The 23,452-nt window shown below is 59.3% G+C and overlaps 9 protein-coding genes across 9 annotated transcripts; 3 read left to right on the plus strand and 6 right to left on the minus strand.

The window, feature by feature from the left end:
- Positions 1-42: 42 nt before the first annotated feature.
- On the plus strand, positions 43-3,664 carry BJ171DRAFT_488546 (AFG1-like ATPase-domain-containing protein). The gene is made up of 11 exons (XM_053109381.1): positions 43-722; positions 913-991; positions 1,214-1,237; positions 1,351-1,567; positions 1,681-1,748; positions 1,887-1,997; positions 2,129-2,224; positions 2,431-2,528; positions 2,675-2,911; positions 3,095-3,178; positions 3,424-3,664. The coding sequence occupies exons 1-11, from the start codon at positions 189-191 to the stop codon at positions 3,475-3,477; spliced, it is 1,602 nt and encodes a 533-aa protein (XP_052971183.1). The 5' UTR covers positions 43-188; the 3' UTR covers positions 3,478-3,664.
- A 95-nt stretch (positions 3,665-3,759) lies between these two features.
- Positions 3,760-6,916, minus strand: BJ171DRAFT_595517 (glutathione S-transferase). The gene is made up of 2 exons (XM_053114610.1): positions 6,137-6,916; positions 3,760-4,830 (listed from the first exon to the last, which is right to left on the minus strand). Exons 1-2 carry the CDS (start codon positions 6,780-6,782, stop codon positions 4,166-4,168), a joined length of 1,311 nt encoding a protein of 436 aa, XP_052971184.1. The 5' UTR covers positions 6,783-6,916; the 3' UTR covers positions 3,760-4,165.
- Position 6,917: 1 nt separating this feature from the next.
- On the minus strand, positions 6,918-7,927 carry BJ171DRAFT_488551 (glutathione S-transferase). The gene has a single exon (XM_053109382.1). The coding sequence runs from the start codon at positions 7,817-7,819 to the stop codon at positions 7,163-7,165; it is 657 nt and encodes a 218-aa protein (XP_052971185.1). The 5' UTR covers positions 7,820-7,927; the 3' UTR covers positions 6,918-7,162.
- A 127-nt stretch (positions 7,928-8,054) lies between these two features.
- BJ171DRAFT_488552 (uncharacterized protein) lies at positions 8,055-9,122 on the minus strand. The gene has a single exon (XM_053109383.1). It carries the CDS (start codon positions 8,813-8,815, stop codon positions 8,159-8,161), a length of 657 nt encoding a protein of 218 aa, XP_052971186.1. The 5' UTR covers positions 8,816-9,122; the 3' UTR covers positions 8,055-8,158.
- Positions 9,123-9,339: 217 nt separating this feature from the next.
- On the minus strand, positions 9,340-10,290 carry BJ171DRAFT_175378 (glutathione S-transferase). Its single transcript, XM_053106015.1, has one exon. It carries the CDS (start codon positions 10,130-10,132, stop codon positions 9,479-9,481), a length of 654 nt encoding a protein of 217 aa, XP_052971187.1. The 5' UTR covers positions 10,133-10,290; the 3' UTR covers positions 9,340-9,478.
- A 495-nt stretch (positions 10,291-10,785) lies between these two features.
- Positions 10,786-11,358, plus strand: BJ171DRAFT_488555 (40S ribosomal protein S20). The gene has a single exon (XM_053109384.1). It carries the CDS (start codon positions 10,843-10,845, stop codon positions 11,215-11,217), a length of 375 nt encoding a protein of 124 aa, XP_052971188.1. The 5' UTR covers positions 10,786-10,842; the 3' UTR covers positions 11,218-11,358.
- Positions 11,359-14,269, minus strand: BJ171DRAFT_488556 (phosphatase 2C-like domain-containing protein). The gene is made up of 8 exons (XM_053109385.1): positions 13,800-14,269; positions 13,372-13,417; positions 13,051-13,121; positions 12,662-12,904; positions 12,521-12,570; positions 12,291-12,400; positions 11,960-12,084; positions 11,359-11,710 (listed from the first exon to the last, which is right to left on the minus strand). Exons 1-8 carry the CDS (start codon positions 14,079-14,081, stop codon positions 11,549-11,551), a joined length of 1,089 nt encoding a protein of 362 aa, XP_052971189.1. The 5' UTR covers positions 14,082-14,269; the 3' UTR covers positions 11,359-11,548.
- Positions 14,270-14,529: 260 nt separating this feature from the next.
- Positions 14,530-16,071, minus strand: BJ171DRAFT_627323 (cyclic nucleotide-binding-like protein). Its single transcript, XM_053115550.1, has 3 exons — positions 15,625-16,071; positions 15,112-15,227; positions 14,530-15,017 (listed from the first exon to the last, which is right to left on the minus strand). Exons 1-3 carry the CDS (start codon positions 16,063-16,065, stop codon positions 14,738-14,740), a joined length of 837 nt encoding a protein of 278 aa, XP_052971190.1. The 5' UTR covers positions 16,066-16,071; the 3' UTR covers positions 14,530-14,737.
- A 2,871-nt stretch (positions 16,072-18,942) lies between these two features.
- Positions 18,943-23,384, plus strand: BJ171DRAFT_577461 (uncharacterized protein; the record flags this gene model as incomplete). Its single annotated transcript, XM_053113812.1, has 8 exons — positions 18,943-18,991; positions 19,284-19,345; positions 19,586-19,607; positions 19,804-19,856; positions 19,996-20,085; positions 20,266-23,054; positions 23,154-23,247; positions 23,373-23,384. The coding sequence occupies 8 exons, from the start codon at positions 18,943-18,945 to the stop codon at positions 23,382-23,384; spliced, it is 3,171 nt and encodes a 1,056-aa protein (XP_052971191.1).
- Positions 23,385-23,452: the final 68 nt, after the last annotated feature.

Here is a 23,452-nt window from a genome sequence, read left to right on the forward strand (position 1 = left end):
GCACGGGATGCGGTGCAGCCCACAGGACAGACGAACGACAAAGACCGGGCGAGCAGGGCGTTTGCAGGGCAAGCAGAGCATTCGCCGGATGGGCAGGACATTCGCCGGGAACTTGATGTGGATGTTTGGACCTCCCAGCAGCCGAACACGGGACAGCCACCGCTGGTCCAGTCGCAGCCAAAAACCCGATGCCGATTCCGCTTCCGCAGCTTGTTGTCTTTGATTTGCCGTCGATCTCGCCGTTGTGCGGCCGGCTGTTGTCTCGCTGCGAGTCTGCCCCTCAAGCCGCAGCATCTGTCGCTTCGCTGCCATATCTTGATCGATCCTGCGTCCTGGCAAGCACAATGCTTCTCGCACCAGCATCCCGGACACTCATACGCCAGCCCATCCGGGGCGGCCAAGCCCTCGCTCTCGGCTTTCTACGCTGCCATCGGCACCGGCAGTTTGCCTCGACGGCTGCCGTCGCCGTCTCACCTCATCGACATAACCCAGTCCATCCCCATGCAGCTGCCCCTGCATCGCCGCTCCCGACCACCGATCGAGGGCCAAAGCATCTCTATGAATCGCTCGTCTCGAGCGGCCGCTTCAAGGACGATCCATACCAGCACGAGACCCTCGAGATCCTGCAGGCTCTGTTTGAACGGCTGGACAGCTACCAGCCCCCTCCGGTTGTCGAACTGCATGGTCGGCATGGGCACCTTCGCCCCGGATTCTTCAGCCAGGCAAGTCAGAGCAGCCGCCGACACGACTCGGGCCGAGATCGTCTTGCCGAATTCCAGTCTCATCACCATGCCACCAGCGGGATTCGGATGCGGTTCTCTGGCTCGGACATGCGATGCAGCAATTCCTCGACCTGCTCAAACTGTCGAGGCAACATACGTTGAGTGCGACTAAGCATCCCCACATACCCAGATGACATCAATGTTTGCATCGGCACCATCGACTCAACGGTGGGAGGCACCAAGGGGCCTCTATCTTTGGGGCGACGTCGGTATGTTACAAGCAATGTCCTGTCGCGGAGCATCCGTTGCTGGTCGACAATGAAGTCACATACGTCGATCGGCTCGCACAATCCTCGAACCTTGGGTGCTGTATCTGACGACCCGGGGATACTGTTCGCGAAGTGGTGCCGGTCAAATGCCCAGTAATCACGAAAGGCATTCCCCCCCCCAATGCACCAGCCCTGACATTCTGTTCTCTCTGCTGCTCTTAGGCACCGGAAAGACGACGGTCATGGGTAAGTCGGGATTCGTTCTTGGTGGCTGGCTTGACCAGGTGCAGTCTCCTCGGCAAGCTCTTGGAGCCAAGTTGCAGCAGTCGAGCCACTGAACCCGTCTGTCCTGCTTCCAGACCTGTTCTACAACTCCATCTCCAAGGAGCGCAAGCGCCGAGTGCACTTCAACTCGTTCATGAAGGACATCCACAGTCGCATCCACCAGCTTCGAGTCCGCGACGGATACACATCCGACCCGATTCCCATCATCTCGACGGACCTAACGAACCAGGCATGGCTCCTGTGCTTTGACGAACTCCAAGTTACCAATATCGTCGACGCCATGTTGCTGAGGTGGGTTGTGTGTTCTGGACCCTGGAACGGACTCTGGAACGGACACTGAGATTGAGCAAGACAACCCCGGTGGTGTCGGTGGCCATGCTGACAAGCAGCTGTTCCATTCGCAGACGACTCTTCCAACACCTTCTCGATCGTGGTGTTGTGATTGTGACAACTTCAAACCGACCGCCGGATGGTAACGTTTCTGCAGCCTGTGTGTCGCCGTTGGCCCAGGCACTGCGCTGGCTTAGTTGGCGAAATCTGGCACAGTGCAACGATTGCTGGAACTTGCTCGCCCGCCTCACAACCGCGCTGCCACTACCGCATCTGGCAGATCTGTATCTGAACGGCATCCAGCGCGGCAGCTTCCTGCCGACCATCGCACTGTTGAAAGAGCGGTGTGTGGTGCACTGTCTCGATTCGGGTGTTGACTACCGTAAGCAGAGTAAGTATTGGCTGCTTCAGGGGCAACATGACGCCGCATGGCTCGCTGTGCTGATGCGATGCATGCTGCAATTGCCTCACTCCTATCCCACCACATGTTTGCGACTTGCTCGCGTCCGAAACAAAATTCAGAGCAAGACACGTTCAGCGTCTACTTCTCACCACTGAACACCGACTCGCAATCCTCGATCGAGAGCCTGTGGAGGAAGATTACCAAGGGGCAACCTGGTGAGAAGTGGCACACTTGGGTTAAGCACTTGTGTTGGAGTGGTGTCCAGGGGAGTATGTTATTGGGCTTGCATAGTGGCCGGCCGCTAAACTTTTTCGTCCTCTGGTCACAAATATCCCCACCGCACATTGCGATCGCTGCCATCGCAACACCGACACCGAATGCGGTTGATGTGGCCGATTTGGTCGTCAACTCGTCGATCCAGTGGCTCCCAAGAAAATCGACTTTCTCGGTCGATCCTTTGTGATTCCCGAGGCTTGTGGTCGCGCCGGCAAGATCAGCTTCGACGACATTTGCGGCAAGGTGTGTCGCTGCTCGTGCATCAGCTGCTTGTCTGTCGATCGATCGTGTATCTCTTGCTCCAGTATCATATGGGCCCAGAGAATGAATGAACGCAGTGTTCCACAGCTGATACCTTCATCGGTTTCCCTTGACCCTTGGATCCACAGGCACACAGCGCGAGCGACTACCTCGAGCTCGTCAAGCACATCGACACACTGGTGCTGACGGATGTCCCTGCGATGACCCTGCAGCACCGCAACGAGGCCCGCCGCTTCATCACGCTGCTGGACACACTCTACGATAACAAGGTTCGGTTGGCCATGTCCTCGGCCAAATCAATCACTGGGTTGTTTGCGCTCGAGCTGACAGACGACGACACGGAGATCTCGGTTGAGGAAATCAAGGCAAGTATTGGGCCGAGCTTCCGAGCGAGGCTGAGTTGCGCCGATCGTGACCGAGAGCGGATCTAGCGATCAGCAACTGAGGATGAACGCCATCGTTTCTGGTGGGCGGGGGATGCTGCCCGCCCTTTTACTTGATCGCATCACCGACGCAACTGAATCGCTAAACTGACGGCTGGATCCCAGATCTCTGAAAACATGGCCGGGGCTGAAGAAGTATTTGCGTTCCGGCGAGCCGTCTCCCGTCTGGTTGAGATGAAGGGTCGCAATGTGAGTCACCACGCCGCCGTGCAGGGTGTATCGGATTGTGTTGGAGGGTGCTGGGCCGCAAATCAACTCGGATCGGTGGAAGAGAGCCCGGTGTGTCGCATGGGTGAGGATGGGATAGCGACACGTGCAATGTCTGGATACTGACACCATGCGACACTCCGTCTGCCTGCCTCGCTATACATTCCTGGATATCGATCGGCGCGCAATCCACCCATTGCCGCAATCTTGGCGACGCTACTCCACAGTGGCTCGGAGACGATTTCATTGCTCTTTTGAACAGCGACGAGTCGAGCCAGTGAGGCTCGGTGGGCCCTGGGCTGGTGCTGCTCTTGATGATCGATAGAGGCGCGATCGGTGCACCTCTCGCAATGATGAAAGACCATACCCGCCTTTCGAGTCGGTCGCTCGTTTGCAGATTGTCATCCCCGCCCCTCCATCGCATTAGGCGTGAGCTCAAACAAAATACACAACCATAGACAGACCCTGCTGTATCTGCTGGATCGGATCAGTGTCGGGATCGGATCAGTGCCGGGATCGGGATCGGTGTCGCTTCCAGATCGCCGGCATCAAGTACGCTTGTTTTGTTCACGGGGTTATATTACGGATATCCCAACCAAAAAATTTAGAATTGCGTTGAGAACAGACGGAGCGAGGCGGCGGATGGTGAAGTAAGGTGAGGCGAAGGGCGGTGAGGCGAGGTGGGGTGAAGTGAAAGGAGGGTGATTGCTCGTGTGTCTCAACAGCAGACTGACATTCAGGCAACAACCTTGACAAACGGTGCCCGGCAAGAATAAGAACAGAATGATGAGGGAAAGCAGATGCAGATTCGGAACCCGAAAGAGGGCGACGGATCTGTCTGCAAGCATGCCCCACACACTGACGCAAAACGAGTATGAAAGGAGTCCTGGGGGGTCAGAAACGACTACTCAGAAACAACAAGAACTGTCATGGACGCTGGTGCGGGCAGGCTTGAGGGTCCCTGGCCGCTCACTTCTGGCGAGCAGCACACTTGGACTCCCACTCAACCACACGGGGGTGGTTCTTGACCGAGTTGAAGACCTTGGTGATGTGGTGATAGGGAGCAAGCAGATCGTTGGGGATATGCTCGACGAAGGGCTTTTGGCCGATAAGCATGTTGAAGTTGCAGTAGATCGAGAGATCGGCAATGGTGAGCTTGTCGCCAACGGCATACTTGCCGCCGTGCTTGGCGAGGACCTTGTCGAGAGCGGCGAGCATGGGGGGGTAGACCTCGGTGGCGATCTTCTGGCGCATCTCGATCTTCTTGGAGGTGTCCTTCTCGAAGAGGCTGGGGCCGAGCTTGATCCAGATGTCCTCGATCTCCTCGACGACCTGGTCGATGAGGAGCGAGGTGAAGAGATCGCTGGTGCCGGGGTACTGGCCGCCGAGGGCGCCGGCGTAGTGGAGGATAGCCTTGGATTGGGCAAAGACGTGCTTGCCGTCGACGGTCAGGACGGGGACCTGGCCAAAGGGAAGAGTCGGCTTGATGGCAGCGAACTGCTCGCGGGTCAAGCGCTCATCCTCGAACTCGATGCCGGCGACATAGAACGAAAGACGGACGGCCTCGGCGCGGCCGGTGAAGTCAAAGTAGGAGACCTTGAGGGAGTTGGGCTTGGTGACAGTCATGGCGGAAGCTGGAAGAGTTGAGAGTAGAGAGAGATCTGGATGAACAGAGGGTTTTGAGGAGGGCTGTCTGAGAGGCAGATGTGTTCCGGTTGATGAGGAGAAAGAGACAGGGAAAGGCGGCCCGGCTTTTATATCCCAGAACTTCCCACGCCGCCGAAGCACCCCCGCCGCTGCTCTCCGGTCAACAACTTTGCAGCGCTTGGCTCCGTCATGTTGCGGGCATCGATATGTCAGACAGGCTTGCCCAGCTTGTCTTGGCTTGCCGGGCTGGCAGCAGACAGCCCGCCGTGCAGCGGGGCTTGGTCAAGTCCATTCCATTCCAAGAGCTTCGTTGGCGTACTTGGCTCCCGTCGCGTCCTCAGGTCGGAGATCAAACGGCGGGGTCGTGCAACAAGCGGATTAGAAATGCCAGCGACCCGAATCCGGGGTGCGGCAAGCTGTTTCTTGTGGTCGCCTATCGATGGCGCCGCCGTGGCCTGCGGTTGTGGGGGCGGTGGTGTTGTGGGGAGTGATGCGATGCTGTGGGGTCGCTGGCGAGTGTTTGCCAAGCAGCCACCGGCCCAATCGGTGTGTTTGCCGAGCAGGCGGGAGCATGCCCGATACGCTCTACCGAGCCAGCGCACATCTGGTGGGCCGCAGATCAGCCCCGAGACCCATCGCCGGTGCTGGCCGATTTGAAATGCGTCGCTGGGCGGAGAACATGTCCGTCGGGAACCGTGGGAATGCAGCTGTGATCGACGTGGCATCATGCGGGGGGAGGCAGAGGGCGGTTGGAGCGGCGAGTGCGAACGGAGGGATCGAGCGGACTTCTCGGGGGATCTGCCTCGGGGCCGATCGCCTCCCCAACGGGCCGATGGGATGCGAGCAGATCCGCACTGCTCATATCCGGTGAGGGTCGATCCGCCTTGCGCAGATCCAGCGCAAGCAGATCCAGCGCAAGCAGATCCAGCGCAAGCAGATCCGGATCGGATGGATACCTGTGTGAAATCAGCGACATCCAGGTCGAGGCCCCAAAACGGTTGCGCTTGCTGCCGCCTCGGGCGGAAGTGACCCATCCCCCTTGATCCAAAATGAGCAACGGCTTCTCATGCCCGGTGGATCTAGTTAGCACATCGCAGCATTGAAGCACGATGCCAACACCTACGACCGAGATCGGCAAGAGGGAGTGCTCGAGACCAACTTGCCACCGACGACCAAATGCAGCGGCAGCGGAGATAACCGAGTCATGGAAAGCCATTGCTGGGCAATAGTCAGATATATTTAGAGGATCTGGCTCGGGGACATCAGAGTACTACCCAGTACACTACTGCTTACGAGCAGCGTTCTTGGCCTCCCACTCGACAACACGCGGATGGGCCTTGGCAGTGTTGTAGACCCTGGTGATGTGGGCGTAGGGTGTGATCAGATCGCTTGGGATGTGCTCGATGGCGGCGTTAGGTTCGATTGACATCTTGAAGAGGTAGAACAGATAGACGTCGGCGATCGTCAGCTTGTCGCCGACAGCGTACTTGCCGCCGTGCTGGGCCAGAACCCGGTCGAGGCCAGCCAGCATAGGAGGGTAGACCTCGGCGGCCACCTTCTTGCGCATCTCGCACCGCTTTGCCTCGTCGGCCTCGAGGAAGCTGGGGAGAAGCTTCAGCCAAAGATCGTCGACCTCTTCGACGACCTGGTCGATCAGCAGGGTGGTATGCAGATCGTTGGTGCTGGGGTACTGGTCGCCGAGGATCCCGACGTAGCGCAGGATGGCCTTGGATTGGGCAACAACATGCTCGCCGTTGATCGTCAGGACGGGGACCTGGCCAAAGGGCAGAGTCGGCTTGACGGCAGCGAACTGCTCGCGGGTCAAGCGCTCATCCTCGAACTCGATGCCGGCGATAAACAGCGACAAGCGGATGGGCTCGGCGCGGCCAGGGACATCAAAGTACGTGAGCTTGAGAGAAGTGGGCTTGGCGAAGGACATGGAGGGCAACTAGAACAATAGCAAGAGTGTGCGGGGATGGGACCAATGCTCTCTGCGGCGGACATCCCGCCGCTTTATATCCTGCTTCCGACGCCGCCAAGGCATCCTGGCGGAGGGAGTTTGGAGTTTGGAGCTGGGGGGGGGGAACTTCGCAAGAGCACTCCGTGGGAGCGAGCGACTGAGCAGCCCCGTGTGATCATGGAAACAAACGGGTGCGGGGAGAGTGAAGGCCACAAGCCAGGTGGGGAAAGCAATCTGGTTCGAGAGTGAATGGGCGATACTCTGGACGGGACCGTGCGCACCAGCGAGACATGGTATCCTGGCAGTGTGGACGCTTCTGGGATCTGGGTCGATCATGATAGCAGAGCGCCAGCCATGTATTACTTTTGACGAGCAGCGTTCTTGGCTTCCCACTCGACCACGCGCGGATGAGCCTTGATGGAGTTGAAGACCCGGGCGATGTTGGCATAGGGTGCGATCAGATCGTTGGGAATCCATGCGACGTGCGGGCTGGATCCTGAGAGCATGTCAAACATGATGTAGATGCGAAGGTCGGCGATGGAGACGCTGTTGCCGACGGCGTAAGCGCCGCTGTGCTTCTCGAGGAACTTGTCAAAGGCTGCAAGCATCGGCGGATAGACATCGCTGATGAGGGCTTGGCGCAGCTGGGACTTTTTGGCCTCGTCTGTCTCGAAGATGCACGAACGCAGCTTGAGCCAGATGTCTTCGATCGCCTCGACGACCTGGTCGATCAGGAGTGTGGCAAGGAGATCGTCATTGCCGGGGTACAGGCCCGAGAGGATGCCTGCATAATGCAGGATGGCCTTGGACTGGGCAATGACAAGCTCGCCGTTGATCGTCAGGATCGGAACCTGGCCAAAGGGCAGCGAGGGTTTCAGGGCCTGGAACTGCTCGCGGGTGAGGCGCTCGTCCTCGAACTCGATGCCTCCAACAAAGAATGCCAGGCGACTGGTTTCAGCCTTGCCGGGCATGTCAAAGTAGGTGAGTTTCAGAGAGGTGGGCTTGGTGATCGACATGAGCAGCGTGCGTGGTGACGGTGGTGGTGGTGGTGGTGGTGGTGGTGGTGGATGCGAACAGATTGATGCAGGTGGATTGCCAGACGAAGATGAGAGAGCGGCAGGAAGAGAGGCGGGAGGATATCCTGTTCCTCGAACCTGGACTGAACTGCGGCGGCCCTCCTGGCGCTGCGGCACCAGTGTGCGGCGCATTGCATCCAATCGAATGCACCCACTCATTCATGCGAATGCGCACTCTGATCCATGGCAAAAGTGTATTCACGACGACATCTGAGTGGCATCCATCAAAACTGAACACAGCAACACTGCTCCTTCACCCCGACAGCGGCGACGGCTTGATTACTGCTTGCGAGCAGCGTTCTTGGCCTGCCACTCAACAACGCGCGGATGGCTCTTGACCGAGTGGAAGACCTTGGTGATGTGAGGATAGGGCGCCAGCAGATCAGCGGGCATGAAGGGCATCTCGGGAGCAGGACCCGAGATCAAGCTGAACATGTGGTAGAGAGAGATGTCGGCAATGGAGATCTTGTCGCCGACCGAGTACTCGCCGCCGTACTTGGCCACGACCCTGTCCAGGGCAGCCAGCATCGGCGGATAGACCTCGGTGGCAAGCTTGGTACAGGCGGCCGCCATGGCGGCGGGGTCTGAGCCCTCAAAAACCTCGATAAGCTTGACGGCAATGTCTGCCAGCTGGCCGAGAACCTGCTCCACCAGCAGAGCAGCAAAGGGGTCGTCGTTGCCAGGGTAGGTGCCCGAGAGGATACCCGCATAGTGCAGCAGGGCGTCCGACTGGGCAATGACGTGCTCGCCGTCGACGGTCAGGACAGGCAGCTGGCCAAAGGGCAGGGTGGGCTTGATGGCAGCGAACTGCTCACGGTTCAGGCGCTCGTCCTCGAACTCGATGCCGCCGACGAACAGCGCAAGGCGGATAGCCTCGGCACGGCCGGTGGTATCAAAGTAGGTGAGCTTGAGCGAGGAGGGCTTGGTGGCGGTCATTGTGCGTGGAAGTAACTGGGAGACTCTGGGCAGATTAGCTGGTGGGGTGCAGCTGGTGGTGGAGAGATGACATGCCAGATATACACCGGGACTCGGTCAATCGTTGCCAAGACGACGAGGGGCCCTGTTGTGGGGTTGGTCCCCCACGGCCATCGGACCAATCGGCACCAAGGCCATGCCAAGACTCGCACAAGCTGAGAAATCGAAACGAAGTGGGGACGGGGCTCGCATGGAATCTGCTGGGGTGGTGGCGGACCGGTTGGTCGGCAGCATGCCACGACGCAACCGCCGCGATGCAGCATGATCATGACAGAGGAGCGAACGAGGCGAATGCCCAGCGGCACCGGGATGGGATACGCAACGGCTGCTTCTGTATCCTTGGCGCCAGGAAACTATCGTGAATCCATCGCGGTTCCACCGTGGATGTCGAATGGCAAGGTGCTGGAACGGTCACCAATCGGCCCCTGCTGCTCGAAGCGTGCCCGCCAGGAGAACAGCAACAGCATCTCTTGCTCCCACGCAATCTCTCGGTGGTGTTGGATAGATCTATATTAATATATCGGGCCACTTGATGGTAACAGATGCTCGCAGCGCCAGCTGCTGCGTTCTGTCGCCGCACGCTGTGAATGCGGCTCTCTCTCGGGCCAGATCCATCGGCAGCCGTTACTGACGAGCGGCATTCTTGGCTTCCCATTCGACAACACGCGGATGCTCTCGCACCAGGTTGACGACCCGCAGGATGTTGGGATATGGGTCGATCAGGTCTTTGGGGATGAGCTCGAACGCAGCGTCCGGTCCGGTGAGGGCGTTGAAGTAGTCGTAGAGGAAAACGTCGGCAGAGGTGAGCTTGTCGCCAACGGCGTATTTGCCACCGTACTTGGCCAAGAACTTGTCAAAGCCGGCAAGGAGGGCGGGGTATTGCTGCTGAATGACCTTGTCGTTGAGTTCCCGCTTCTTGGCAGCGTCAGACTCGTGGAAGACAGGCAGATACTTGAGCCACAGATCCTCGATCGTGTCGGCGATCTGGTCGATGACGAGCGACGCAAGAGGGTCGCTCTCGCCGGGATATAGCTTGGCAATGGCTCCAGCATAGCGCTGGATGACCCTGGACTGGGCAATGACGTGCTCGCCATCGACAGTCAGGATCGGAACCTGTCCAAAAGGCAGCGTGGGCTTGAGGGCAAGGAACTGCTCGCGATTGATGCGTTCGTCTTCAAAGTCGATCCCGGCAATGAAGAGGATCAGGCGAGTTGCCTCGGCGCGGCCGCCGATATTGAAGTAGGTGATCTTGAGAGAAGTGGGCTTGGTGAGGGTCATGGCGACGACGTGCAGACGAGTTCAAGTGTTGAGAGAGGGATGATGGGCTCGAGCAAGTCGGGGAGGCGAGGGCCTTTTGAATACGAGCGGAGTCGGCTTTGGCGGGGGGGTTGTCTGGCAACCCGCGCCGTGGGAACAATGCACCGGACTCTGCAGCAGATCCATTTGTCATTCGCCAGCGGCGGGCTGGTCGAAGGGGTGTTGGCCATTGCAAATCACATCGCCCAGCAAGGCCGCTGGCAGCAGGTGCATAACAAAGGGCTGATATCAAGAGCCAGCCAGCGAGCCAGCCAGCGAGCCAATCCGACGGCGCTCGATGGCCGATCATGGGCAAGGGCGGTCGTGGGTGCTGCCAAAGCACCATATCACGTGGATCCGAGTTGCTGGGTCCGATCGAATGCGGGTCGAGGGCGGGTCGAGCCAGCGTCGCACAGCTCACGTGCATCGTTTTTTTCTTCGTCCTCCAGCGAGAGCCTGGCGAGAGCGTCTCGCCGGACGAGGGCAGCAGCGAGACGGCGCCGAGATGCGCCAGCACACTGAGCGAGAGGCCCTCGGCGCGTCTCGCCGTCCCCTCGCTGCCCCCTCGCTGTCTGGCCGAGACCGCTATTTGATCCCGGCTCTGTGGCCATCGCTCCTTTCTTCCTCCTCTCTCGCCCAGATAATTCTGCTTCAAAGCCAGGAGTCACCGCTGAGATCTTATCCTGCCCATAATGTCCTACGTCGCTCCCCACAAGGCTGCCAAGGCTGGCTTCGAAGAGGCTGTTGAGCCCAAGATCCACCGCATCCGCATCACCCTCACCTCCCGCAACGTCGCCAACCTCGAGAAGGTCTGCGCTGACCTCGTCAACCGTGCCAAGGACAAGCAGCTCAAGGTCAAGGGCCCCGTCCGCCTCCCCACCAAGGTCCTCCGCATCACCACCCGCAAGACCCCCTGTGGTGAGGGCTCCAAGACCTGGGACCGCTACGAGATGCGTGTCCACAAGCGCCTGATCGATCTCCACTCTCCCTCCGAGATTGTCAAGCAGATCACCTCCATCTCCATCGAGCCCGGAGTCGAGGTCGAGGTCACCATCCAGAACGCTTAAGCGTGCGACGTTGCTGTATTGCGATGAGTGGTGGCAGGATGCCGGTGTTTTTTTTTCGTGCCCAGCAGGCCTCGACGATGCCAGCTTGGTATTTTTGAAGCACAGAATACAGCCACGATTCTCCTCCAGCTACTCTGCCGGTGCTGCTGCCGGTGCTGCTGCTGTTACTGCCAGAAGAAAGATGGAGTGTGCGGAGTGCTCGGGCGAGGGAGTGGGAGATTATCGTGGGGACATACATGAGACCCGCGGCCTTGGTCTCTATTCCGCCCCCGACGAGCGAGCGCCGCCTTGGATGCCGTGGGAGAGAGAGGATTCAATGGCTGGGCTCGGTCTACTCGTACGTGTTCTTGTCAAAGCGGATGACGAGCACCGAGAGATTGTCGGTCGAGAACTGGGCCAGAGCATGGTCGAGGAGATTCTCGGCAGCCTGCTGCGGCTCGGCGATGTCCTTGATCAGGTCGACGGCCTCCTGGTCCGTGCAGACGTCCCAGACCTGCATTGATGGAAGATGGCGTGAGTCCGTGGTGCAGCCAGCCGCCGTTTCATGGCACGTCAACATGACAGCGATCGCCCATGTGTCAGGGAGGGCTTCTCCACTCGCAGCATCCATGCTCTCCGTTCAAGCACCACCATCCGGGATTGGCTTGCAGTCCTGCGTCGCTGACTCGTTTTGTCTGCAGCCATCGCGCCAAGTGCGGTGGGCAGTTGGACAATGCTCAAGCATAAGCATCGTGGTACATACCCCGTCGCATGCCAGAATCAGGAAGGTGTCGTCATCGTCCAGGACGGTCTCGGTCGTGTACGGGTTGCCGAGAACCCATTCCTTCATCGCCAAGTCTCCCAGAGATCGAGTAACAGCCAGCACGCCTGGATCGTGCGAATGTCGAGCGAGTGTCGAGCGAATGTCGAGCGAGTCGAGAGGATATGGGTGAGCGATTTCCGTTGCCTCGCAGCAGCAGCGACATCCGTGCCTCAGTATTGGTACCGCGATCTTTGCCCCAATATCGACAAGCCCATGCCTATGCACAGACAGGTCCAGCACCCGTAGCCCAGCATCGGCACGTCCGACTCACCGTTGACTCGGTTGTTCATCACAAATCCTCCTGTCTCTACCACGCGGCGGGCTTCGTTCTGGTCAGAGCCCTTGTGGTCGTATGAGAGCCGCACAGCAACGCCGTTTCGGCTGCAAGCGGCAATGGCAGCATGGGGGCTTCAGTACAAACAATCAAACATGGCCGATTCCTGTCACTGCAAAATCGTCGCTGAGAAAGCAGCATCGCCGCACTGCAGAGGGATGGCTTACCATAGTACAGCCCTGGCATCGCCAACATTGGCCGTGTACAGAACTCGTCGCTGCCAGCGTTCGATGAAAGATTGCCCAGTGTCAGTCGAGTTGCATCCATCCCGTCGCGTGGGTGCTGTCTGAGGAAGTGCGGATGGTTACCCGTCGCGGCGGCTTGGTTTCGCCGACCGGCAGGCTATCTGCCGGCTGCCCAGGAGTGGTGTTGGTAGAGGGAGTTGAATCCACTGCTCGGTCGTCCTCCAACCGGACAAAGCCAACAACAGCCGTGCAGCCCGAAAACATGCCCTTTCGCTCGCCCAGCTGTTTGTCCGTCTCAACAAAGGCCTCGTTCATGAGCTCTGGGACTGTGCGAGCGGGCTGAGACTGCAGGATACCGGCAAATGTCTGTGTGTCGAAGAGGGATGGATCCAGAGTGAGTCATTTGCCGGAGCGGGAGTGTAATGACCTGCCGTGACGAACATGACCATCCCCCCCCCAAAGCCCAGTGGATATCCAATGTCGTCTGCCTTTCGCGGGGATCGCTACGTTACCTCGTGCAAGTTGTTTCCGCACCATTCGGCGGCAGCCTTGCCGGCATGGCCGTCGAATACAGCGAACCAGCCTGTGGACCAACGGGGATTGCAAGACGAGAGGATGAGCACGGAGCTCCGAATAGGCTCGCTCGCGGTGCCGACCGAACAGGCTCGCTCGTGGTACCGACCGGGGTGTTGGCAAAGACCGCTGTCCTCCGAGCTGCCCGGTGTCCAGCCCGCTCACCCAGGTGGGATGGAGATATCGGTACCATCCGCGGCATATCCGGGACACAGAGCACTGCCGGCGTGTATGGTCGTCTCTGGCTGCTGCCATCCTACCTTGGGCCTCGATCTCTTCAAAGTTGTAAAAATACGAATGTGCATCCTACAATATGCGGGGCACACCGGCGCGATATTCGAAGACATCGGTGGCAGCGTTCGGCGAGATCGCAGCGAAAACAGTGATTGCGTCGGAGCCGGTATTGCAAGAAGTCGAGTCAATATCTCGGATCGACGATGCTGACGGAGCAGGAGAGGCACGTCATGGTATCGCCGAGGACAGCCTCGCCACCCACACACGGCTTCATGTGGATCGCACGGCCGCGGCAACTCTGCATTGCAGCCCTCAAGTCCCAGGGCCAAGCATGGCGTCGATCAGGGCCAGCCGATGGTCCTGGCTGCGGACCTGCTGCCGCCTCGTTCCCATCGCAACTGACGCAGCGAATCCACGATGGCACCACAGGAGAGCTAAAGCAGCGACGACAAACCTCCATGGTTCTTCGGTATCGTCTGTTCCGATCTTCGCTGAAACCGATCCGGAAGCCGCTCCTGAGGGCCGCCTCGGCTTCCTCGGCGGCATAGTCGATGGGATCGGTCTCCAATTCAGGAACCCCATCGGGGGTCTCGAGCATGGATTCGTGCAGGGCCGAGTCGCACTTTGTCGTGGAACTAGTGGCATTGGCTGAGGCGCCCGGATGCACATCGGCGTGTGCGTTGGTGGCCGAGACGACATCGGAGGCCGGTAGCAGCGAGTGGTCGGTAGCGTCCATCGTGGGTGGGAGAGCTGGGTAGATTGCGAGCAGGTCGAGGAGCCAGGGGCAGGCAGGAAGCGGGAGGGGGAGAGTCGCGGGAGGCAAGTAAGCGAGGCGCTGTGGTAGTAGGTAGCAGCGACAGCGACGGGGTCGGTGCGAGCAAGAGTGCTTGGGAAGTGCTGAGGCAGGATGCGATGGGAGGGAAATCGAGGGTCATCGCCGGGGGAGGCCGCGCCGACCAAGACGGCGATTCAGAAGCAATGGCTCTCGCCCGTTCTCGGCGGGCCACTGTCCGGCCACCACGCGTGCTCTCGCCGAGACCGAGAGAGACACGAGCCGGTTGGGCCTGCAGACACGTCACGCGGTGTCGAGGGGGGATCACGGGCGGACGGACGACTGGACGGACAACCAGGCAGGCACCGGGAGGGAGCATCGACCACGCACGGATGGGATGCGACGGCTTGGTCTTGCAGTCAGCGCACCGACTACGGATCAACACGACACCATCCGTCGACTCCCTGGGTTTCTTGGAATAGTGCTTGTATTATCCGGCAGCCCGGCAAGACAGCGTGCGACAGCGACGGCAACGGCGACGATTTCGTGCAGGCTCATCCCACTGCTCATCCGCCAGACCATCGCATCGACTGGCCATGTCTCAGCCTGGAAGGAGAGTGCTAGGCCAGAACATTGCGCATGAGATACGCCTGGAGCCGCTCCCGCGCCGTCTCCTCGATGCGCTCGCCAATGACGGGATACTTTTCCAGCATCCCCATCACGTCCGCCTTTTTCAGCTCGTACAGGAAGCAATCTGTCCTGGCCTTGATCGTCGCCGTGCGGGGGACATGCTCGAGGAGAGCTACTTCGCCGAACCACGCCGTGGGTCCCGTTGCTGTGTCGATCAAGAGGCCAAACTCGGAGTATACCTCGACCTCACCCTTGGCCAGAAAGAACATACTGTCGGGTGGACGGCGACGGCGACGGCGGCACATTGGTCAGCGAAATCAGCCAGTCCCTCCCCAGAACCAGCACAGAGCACTTGGAGACGCACCTGTTGGCGGCATCACCGCACTGGATGATCACACTCCCGGCCTCGAAGCTCAGTCGGCTCATCATCAGAGCTAACTCGCTGACAATAACGCAGTCAATGTCTTGGAACACGGCGAGCTGACAAAGGTGGGATCCAGTCGAGCACAGCCGTTGGGCATGGCCGGACAAACGAACACAGGGTTAGTCACGACCACGATGCCAAATTGCAGCCAGGAGCCCGGAGATGAAACCAACGAGGGCGGGAGAAAGTCCGGACGAGCGTGGGAGCGTGGGAGCGTGGGAACGGGGATGGCTCGATGGATGGATGGATGGGAGCTGTGGCGCAGACTCCCACCATCGGCCGAGTTGTCATGGCAAGGAGCCAGTCTCTCGCTCCGACACTGATACAGGCACCGACTCAAGCCGCTTGTCCATATCATCAAATTCAGATCTCATTGGCGTTGCATTCACCATGCCAGTGCTACCCCTTGTTGCAGAACCAGCCCTGCGACGCCGGACCGCACATCCCGCCTACCTTCAGCAAGTTCTGCTGGTTGATGTCAATGTCGAACTGATCGGGCGTGGTCTTTGGCGAGGAGTGCGCTCGCTTGGTAAAGAGCGCAAATCGCTCCTCAGCCACCTCGTTGATCTTTTGTTGCATCATCGGGTAGAGCTGCACCACCTTGGCTAGCGAGTCCTTGGTCAGCTTCAGCAGGAACGACTCCTCCTTGGCCCGGATCGAGGCTGTGCGCTTCATCGACAGAATGATGCCAACCTCGCCAAAAAACTGCCCGTTGGTCATCTCGGCAAAGGCAACACCATCGGTCGAGATGACCTCAACTGTGCCGCGCATGATGAAGAACATGGAGTCGGCCTCCTCGTCCTTGGAAATGATGAGCTGTCCGGGGACAAAAGTCTCGGTCGTCACCGACATGGCCAGTCCGTCGATAAACGACTCGGGTGCGTCCGCAAACATGGGCAGCTGCGTGGGCGAGCGCATGTCTGATTAACGATACGTTTGCGACCAGGCTCTCCAAAGCATGTCCATCCGCCGCGCCACGGCCACGTCGTGAACTCGATGTGCTTGTGCGATCGAGGCGATGGCTGCAGCTTTGCCATCAGGCGATCTCTGCAATTTTACCGTCCAACTTGACCGATAGCTCGCAACCCCTCCCCTTCCATACCTTTCGGACATCCTTCCGGGCAATGTCTCCCAAAAACTCGCCGCCAAAGTTGTCGCCGTCTTGGTGGTATCTTCTCTCCTTCCACCAGGTCTCCTTGTCCTCACAAGCCTTCAGGAACTGGGCGCAACGCTCCGGGAAGCCAATCAAGGCCTCCAAAATCTTTTGCTTTGTGAGAACAAAGAGGCAGCAGTCGGTCTTTGCGATAACAGTTGCGGTTCGGGTTTGCTTGAACACTGCATGAGGGGGATGAAGGGACGACGCATTGGAGTCAGACCGGGTGATGAGAGCAGGGGCAACCTCGGGGCTCCGAGGCGCACCAGCCAGACAGACGAGTGGTGGAGCTACAAAGACTTACTTATGCCCATTTCTCCAAAGAAGCCGTCCGGGTTCAAGGTAGCAATCTCCACGTCTCCGTTCATGATGCTGACCCGCCCCTCCTGGATGAAAAACATCTCGGCACCTTCTTCGCCCTTGTTGACGATGGAGTTGCCTTGCTTCCGACGCATCTCGTAGACGTTCATGGCCAACTTTTCCAGGAGCTCGGATTCGAATTCAGAAAACAGCGGAAAGGTTTGCAGCACGGTTGGGCTCATGAGCTCTCCGGGCCTCACCGAGTACTTTCGGCTCCATGACCGGGCCACGGGAGGCGACTCGGGTGCGTTCTGGACCAAGCGCGCCGAGTCGGTGAGGATCTCAGACTTTGGCTTGAGCTCGAACTCGATGAGTTTGTCGAGATCCGCCAGCTGTGGAAACGCTTTGTAGAGATTGTCCCGAGCGGCATCAGTGGCCTCGATCAGACTCTGCAGCTGCATAGCCATCTGCATGTAGTCGCGCAGTTTGGTGGAGATTTCGTCAAAGGACTTGAGGGCATTGCGGACCTGCGCCTCGTAGTGGGTGACGGCCAGGACACGTTCACGCAGGAGCTTGTTGACGGTGTTCAGCCGGACGACCTGTGAGGTCAGAGTGTGCTTTTCTTGCTTCTCTCGCTTGAGTTGGAGCTCGATATCTTGGAGCGAGGCGCTGCGCTCCATTGCCGACTTTCGAATGGCGGTGACGGAATTGGTGATCCGCGGTGGCTTGCCGTTCAAATCAAGGGGCGAGGCCATTGTGGCAAGTGGTTCTTGGGACTGCGGTGGTTTGAGGGTGTGGGATGCGCCGTTAGTCTATTGCGTGCCCGCTTGCGTGCTTGCGTGCTTGCGTGCTTGCGTCTGAGTGCCCAGATGTGGCGAAAATGCGCTGCACTTGACAATATGTGCTGGATGCTTTTGGGTTGGAGAGAGCTCGATGTCAGCGAATGCTTAGTAGCAGGTCCCGAGAATCACTTCCAGAAGTGGCTCTCGAGGGTCACTTTGCGTTACACTCCGGGGTGGAATATCGAATGGCGACGGGAACGGAGCCCAGCGTGTTGCTTCCGGCTCGAGACGAGACCGGGGAGAGGGCGGAACGTACTTATCGGATGGTCTGCTGCCTCGAGCTAGACTCGGGGAAGGTAAGCTGCTGAATGAACGCTTCTTCTTCTCACTGATGCACTCTGTCGGGATGGTGCTGAGAAGGACGAGGATGGCCAGACGGGGCAACTGAGCAGGGCCAGGAACAAGTACACACGGCAGCGACCGCTGACCACTGGGGACAATAACCGATCCACTATCGAACGTCAGACCTCAGCGGCGATGATTGGTCATTGTCTGGCGGGACCGGCCGGCCGTTCAATTGTGCTGGAGTGATTGTGCCGCCCGCCGGCAGCATTGCAGCACTGGCTGACCGAAGCGGGGCACTCTGCTTTTGAGCGTCCCGGCTAGTTTCCGGATCTGAAAGCATACCCGCGTTGCTGCCCTGCGATGATACGGCTGGAACCTTCAACCGACGACGAGCCTCTCCCGTTGCCGACACGAGCCGGAACGCCATCTGCCCAAGACATGTCCTCGATGATCGAGAGCCACACACGATGCAACTCCGGGGCTGATTCGACCACCCGCGGTACCATCGCAGCTCGTTGACATAGCTCTCACGGATCCGCTGGAATTATCCGAGTGGGATTTCTCGGCCAAAGGCCAAAACAGCACGCCCGACTTGCGAGCAATGCATCCGGAGCCGGGCATCCTGGTGCGCCCATGGTGTGGCAGTGCATGGCGGTGCAACATCTCGACCCGACACAGTCTGGTGCGGGCGATCGTGGTGGTGCTGGTGATGCAGATGGTCTGGATGGTGGTGGTTTGTGCTGAAGGCGATGGTCCTGGACGATCGATCGCCTGCGAAAGCGATGCATCGATGCCCACAACCAGACCGGCACCCGAGAAAAAAAGGCAAGTATTGATCCGCGAACTGGCACGCGACGGCCCGGGACCCGACGGCCTTATTAGCGATCTCTGTCGCAGTTGAATTTGCATTCGCAGTTGAATTTGCATTCGCAGTTGAACTTGCATTCGCAGTTGAATTTGCATTCGCAGTTGAACTTGCAGTTGCGGTTTGCGCCGCGCACTGTCGCTGCCTTGTGGGTGCCTCTGCTTCGGACCGCTCGACAAAAAAGCTTGGGACAGCAAAACCCACCCGCCGGTCTCCCTTCTCTTTCGCTGCTCCTCCCCAAACTCCCTCCCGAGTCGCGGGAGCCTCGCCATCCAAATCCCCGTTTGACCTGGCCTGTTTCGGCCGTCTGTCCAGCAGAGTCCTCGATGGCACCGCTGACCTACAAAGATGTGGCCCTCGAGTCCATCCTCAAACGTATGTTGCTGCGAGAACAGCAGCGGGACGGCGTCCGGCTCAGACCGGCGTTGTCCGCACACTGCCCTTTTGCCTGCTGTCGCCTCCCTTATCCCTGCGTCGCATCTGGACTGCCGTTCCCGCTTGCTCGCATGCAGGGCACTGTCTCGATGCTCTCCCTTGCTCTCCCTTGCTTATCCGTCGGTCCTGCTCTTCCTGTCTCGCTCCTGCTGCTGCCTGCATACCCCCGCTGGCCGCCTCCCCTTCTGCCGACGACTGCGTCCGATATGGGCTCGACCGCTGTGATTGCCAGTTTTGCAGGAGAATCCTCGCCAGAAGCCTCCGCATCTGTTCACCATCCGCAAGCACTTCAAGGTGAGTCTGGGCGAGCATGGTCTGTCTGCGTCTCGCGGGAGCAGGCTTTGAGCGCCACCGACCCTGTTCTTGCTGGATGGCCTTGATCACCGCAGGATGCTTTGGCTGGGCTCTTGCCTGCTGCGAGTCATCCGTCGATGCGGCAGTCCACTTCGAGGCGCTCCACTCAGGCTCTGGCGTGAAGAATCCAGGTGACTCGATGTCTGCAAAGCTAATGCTGCTCCGCTGTCTCCCTTCCAGCAAACCATGGACGATCTCGAACGTTCGTATCGGTTTTATGGCTCTTTGGGAGTGTCTGTCGCCCTCTCCTGCGACGAAGCGGACATTATGCATATTCAGCCCGATCAGCCTTGTCGTTTGCGATCTGTGATCTGTGTAGCGTCTTGTGCCATGGAGCCGTCCGGGATCTGCATGATTGACTGACACCTGCTGATTCTGCCACGTCTCTCGCTCAATAGGCCAGCTTTCGCCGTCGTGGGCCAAGATTCTCCACAGAAGACTTAAGGAGATGGTGCGGACACCTGTTTTCTGCCTGCATGCCTTCGACTGTGCTGGGCACTGGCTGTAGCTCTCCACGCTCTTGCATCGTCTTGTCCACTTCGTCACCGTACTCACATGCATGCCATCACATCGCACCTGTCCGGGAACAGGCCAGCAAGGAAACTCTCGTCTCCGATCCCAACAGCATGAGATTCGGCTTCAGCCCCGTCGCCAAGCGCGGACTTCTCTCGACCCCTATTGTGAGTACCCTCCCTCCTGCTGCTGTAGGGGTGTCTCTGGTTGACTCTGGTCAGGTCTTGCTGGGTGTCATCTGTCGACGATCATTAGACCCTACCGGGGCCCGCCAGCGCCATGCGATGTGTTGCGAGATGCCTCTGACCGTCTCCACCAAAACCGTGGTCCATTGTTTGCGCCCTCAGAGCTCGCCCAAGAAAATCCCTCAGCTGGTCCAGGAATTCTCGACCCCGAAGCGTAAGCGCGGCTCGCCCCAGGGTCTGTCGAGCGTGCGATCATCCGTCACCGCCTCTGGCTCGACCTCGGTCCCGCGCGTTACCAAGCGCACCCCTAAAACCCCGGTACAGACCCCTCTCAGGGGCAAAGGGCAGCCTAGCTCTTCTCTGCCGGGCACTTCTGGCCGTTCCCTCTTTGATCTCGATCACGACGACAACATCGAGGACGACTACCACGACACCTTTGAGCGGTGCCAGGACCTCGAGCGCAGCCTCAAGGATGCGCAGGAGCGGCTCTCTGCCATGAAAGATATAGAACGCCAACTCCAGGACGCCCTCTTGGAAAAGGAGGTCCTGCAGCGCCAGTACAACGCCCTCATAATCACCCGTCGCAGCGAGCCGGTCATCTCTCGCGAGATTGTCTCGGGCCCCGTCCTGGGCGACTCGGTCCTCGACAGCATGGCCATGCACGACGACGAAGCCTTTTTCGATGCCGGCGACGCCCTCGATGACAACGACGACAACGATATTAACGACGACAACGACGATAATGACGACAACGACACCGAAGTCGGACATGCCTACAGCGATTACGCACACGACGTCTCCGACGATGGCACCCGACAGGTGCCCCAGGGCACATGCTCGCAGCGCTCCGTCGTTAGCGACATCAGCAGTGCCATCGAAGACACCACTCACTTTGAAAAGCCCAGCGAGAGCCACGGCAGCAGCTCACGCGGGCCTGCCCAGCTGATTCCGAGCAGCAGCGACCTGATCCCGTCCCTGGTGGCGTCCTCCAGCGACTTGCCGCACTACTCGCACCTGTGCGGCTCGGAGATGCAGACCTCGGAGGAGCGGTTTACTGCTGAAGAGCGCGAGAGTCTCATGCGCCAGCTCGAGCACTACAAGGCCACCCTGTCCGAGAAGGAGGCGCAGTACAACCGAGCCATCCAGGACGTCATGCGAGCGCACGAGAACCGCCAAAAGAGCCTGTTTGAGCAGCTCGAGCGCCACGAAGAGGAGCACCGAAAGGGCGCCACCTCCATGGTCAACCTGGCGCTCTCGAACAGCAAGCTGGCTGCCGAGTGCGACGAGCTCACCCAGGAGCTGTCCATGTGCCGAGCCGAGATCGGAACCATGAGGCTCTCCAAGGACACCATTGCCATCGAGGCCGAGGGCCTCCGCAAGTCTCTCAAGGACGCTCAAGAGCAAATCGCCCGCATCCAGGACGACTCGCGCAAGGCGCAGATGGTGCTGATGGATCGTATGACCGAAAAGGAGAGCGACATCACCGAGCTCCAGACCCGGATCCAGTCTATGCTCCACAACCAGGACGAGCGCCGAAACAAGGCCGACGACCGGGTCGTTGAGCTCCAGCGCCGCCTCGATGCCAAGAGCGCCGAGGTTTCGACCATCCAGAAAGCCTCCGACAGCCGTCTCCAGGACCAGTCCGCCCACCTCGATCGCCTGATTGCCGAGCTCTCTGACATGAAGCAGCTCCTGGAGAAGCAAGAGGCTCAATCGCACCACCACATTCAGTCGCTCGAGTCCCAGCTTAGCGTCGCCGGTGGCCTCAACAGGGAACTCCAGAGTTCGTCCGAGAGTCTCAAGCGCAAGCTCGACACCGTCACGCACGAAGGCAGCCTCCAGCTGACCGAGAAGCATCAGGATGTCGAGCGGCTGCAGGGCGAGCTGCATGTCGAGAAGGAGAAGAACCTCGAGCTCAACACTAGCATCAAGGCCCTCCAGACGACCGTCGCTACCCTGGAGCGCGAGAAGACCCAGTGGCTCGCGGCGCTGCGGGCTCTCGAGTCGGACAAGCATACCTCATCCCAAGCCCATGTGGACCAAGTTAGCGAGCTCACCAAGACCAACGCCTCCATCGCGCAGTCGCTGCACGAGTACCAGCAGCGATGCCAGGAGCTCGAGCAGGCCCTTGCGGCCCGCGAAAGCGCTCTCCAGACCCTGCAGGCCGCCATCGAGACTGCCAAGGCCGCCCATCGGGCAGAGCTGGCTCGAAGCGCGGAGCAGCAGTCTCAAAAGGAGCAGGAGCTCTCGAAGCAGATCGCTGTTGCCCAGGACAAGATCATAACGCTCCAGACCAAGATCGAGCGCGACCACCGCCGCCATGTCCAGCTGCAGGAGGAGTACGAGCGCTACAAACACGAGCAAAAGACCCGGTACGACGAGCTCAACACCCGATACCAGCTCGTGGTTCTCGAGTCCGGCGATCTCGGAACGGTCAACGACGCGGCGCGCCAGGAGCTCGACAGCCTCCGACGCCAGATCGACAGGCTTGAGGACGAAGGCCGCACCACCGAGGCCAAGTACGCCCTTGAGACCGCCGACCTGCAGTATGATCTATCGATCGAGCGAAATCAAAAGTCGATGCTGCAGCACGAGCTGCGCGAGCTCAAGACCCGCCTGCAGCAGATCCAAGACAAGGCCCAGAGCCGCGAGAGCGAGCTGCAGCAGGAGCTTGAAGCCCACAAGAAGCAGGATCAGGTCCTCAGCACCGAGACACAGTCACTGAGAAGCCAAAAGTCGCAGCTCGAGAACGAGATCCAGTCTCTTCGCGCGTCCATCGAGTCTCTCCAGGCAGAGTCGCAGCAGCGCAGCCAGGAATACGAGAAGCAGCTGGATCTTGCCAAGGTGCGCGAGAACGCCCTGATGGACGAGATCGAGGCATACGAGGAGCGGGCTCAGACCTGGAAACAGAATGCCGCCGCTGGCAAGGACAAGTCGATGTCGATGGTCAGGTAGGCGAGCGATGGACATCGATTGAGCATGGCGGAGGGTGCGACAGGGCTGGGTGGCAGGATCGGGGCCCTGACTGACCTTGCCTGCCCAAATTCCAGCAACGCACTCCCGGTGCTGCAAGACATGCATCTCAGACAGAAGCAGCTGGCCGAAGATGCCGCCAAGCTCTCTCTGCTTTTGTCGTCGTTCAAGGTGGGTCCCTGGCTGCGTTGTGGCTGCGTTGTGGCTGCGGAGGAGCCGCAATATCTGCAGATCTGCCCGCACACTGCTTGCATAGCACAACGTGCTAACCATTGGCCAACGCTTCCTGCTTGTAGGAGGCCCTTTAATCAGGCAGCACGGAGGGCCCAAGCACTGATGGACGCCAAATCGCTGCCATCTTTTACATGCCATTGCC

This window comes from Polychytrium aggregatum (genome assembly GCF_025602895.1).
Source record: "Polychytrium aggregatum strain JEL109 chromosome Unknown BJ171scaffold_3, whole genome shotgun sequence".
Classification (NCBI taxonomy): domain Eukaryota; kingdom Fungi; phylum Chytridiomycota; class Chytridiomycetes; order Polychytriales; genus Polychytrium; species Polychytrium aggregatum.

What these genes read in the sequence shown, in the direction of transcription:
- BJ171DRAFT_488546 (XM_053109381.1), top strand. Translation starts at nt 189, where the DNA reads ATGCCGATTCCGCTTCCGCAGCTTGTTGTCTTTGATTTGCCGTCGATC. An exon ending in GTCGACGCCATGTTGCTGAG is followed by an intron (nt 1,568 to 1,680) that starts GTGGGTTGTGTG and finishes TTCCATTCGCAG; the next exon opens with ACGACTCTTCCAACACCTTC. An exon ending in TGTTGACTACCGTAAGCAGA is followed by an intron (nt 1,998 to 2,128) that starts GTAAGTATTGGC and finishes AACAAAATTCAG; the next exon opens with AGCAAGACACGTTCAGCGTC.
- BJ171DRAFT_595517 (XM_053114610.1), bottom strand. Translation starts at nt 6,782, where the DNA reads ATGTCCTTCGCCAAGCCCACTTCTCTCAAGCTCACGTACTTTGATGTC. An exon ending in GGAGGCCAAGAACGCTGCTC is followed by an intron (nt 4,831 to 6,136) that starts GTAAGCAGTAGT and finishes CAACTCTTCCAG; the next exon opens with CTTCCGCCATGACTGTCACC.
- BJ171DRAFT_488551 (XM_053109382.1), bottom strand. Translation starts at nt 7,819, where the DNA reads ATGTCGATCACCAAGCCCACCTCTCTGAAACTCACCTACTTTGACATG.
- BJ171DRAFT_488552 (XM_053109383.1), bottom strand. Translation starts at nt 8,815, where the DNA reads ATGACCGCCACCAAGCCCTCCTCGCTCAAGCTCACCTACTTTGATACC.
- BJ171DRAFT_175378 (XM_053106015.1), bottom strand. Translation starts at nt 10,132, where the DNA reads ATGACCCTCACCAAGCCCACTTCTCTCAAGATCACCTACTTCAATATC.
- BJ171DRAFT_488555 (XM_053109384.1), top strand. Translation starts at nt 10,843, where the DNA reads ATGTCCTACGTCGCTCCCCACAAGGCTGCCAAGGCTGGCTTCGAAGAG.
- BJ171DRAFT_488556 (XM_053109385.1), bottom strand. Translation starts at nt 14,081, where the DNA reads ATGGACGCTACCGACCACTCGCTGCTACCGGCCTCCGATGTCGTCTCG. An exon ending in GATGCCAGGGCTGTACTATG is followed by an intron (nt 12,401 to 12,520) that starts GTAAGCCATCCC and finishes TGCCGCTTGCAG; the next exon opens with CCGAAACGGCGTTGCTGTGC. An exon ending in TGATTCTGGCATGCGACGGG is followed by an intron (nt 11,711 to 11,959) that starts GTATGTACCACG and finishes CCATCAATGCAG; the next exon opens with GTCTGGGACGTCTGCACGGA.
- BJ171DRAFT_627323 (XM_053115550.1), bottom strand. Translation starts at nt 16,065, where the DNA reads ATGTTTGCGGACGCACCCGAGTCGTTTATCGACGGACTGGCCATGTCG. An exon ending in ACCAGCAGAACTTGCTGAAG is followed by an intron (nt 15,228 to 15,624) that starts GTAGGCGGGATG and finishes CACCTTTGTCAG; the next exon opens with CTCGCCGTGTTCCAAGACAT. An exon ending in TGCGGTGATGCCGCCAACAG is followed by an intron (nt 15,018 to 15,111) that starts GTGCGTCTCCAA and finishes TCCACCCGACAG; the next exon opens with TATGTTCTTTCTGGCCAAGG.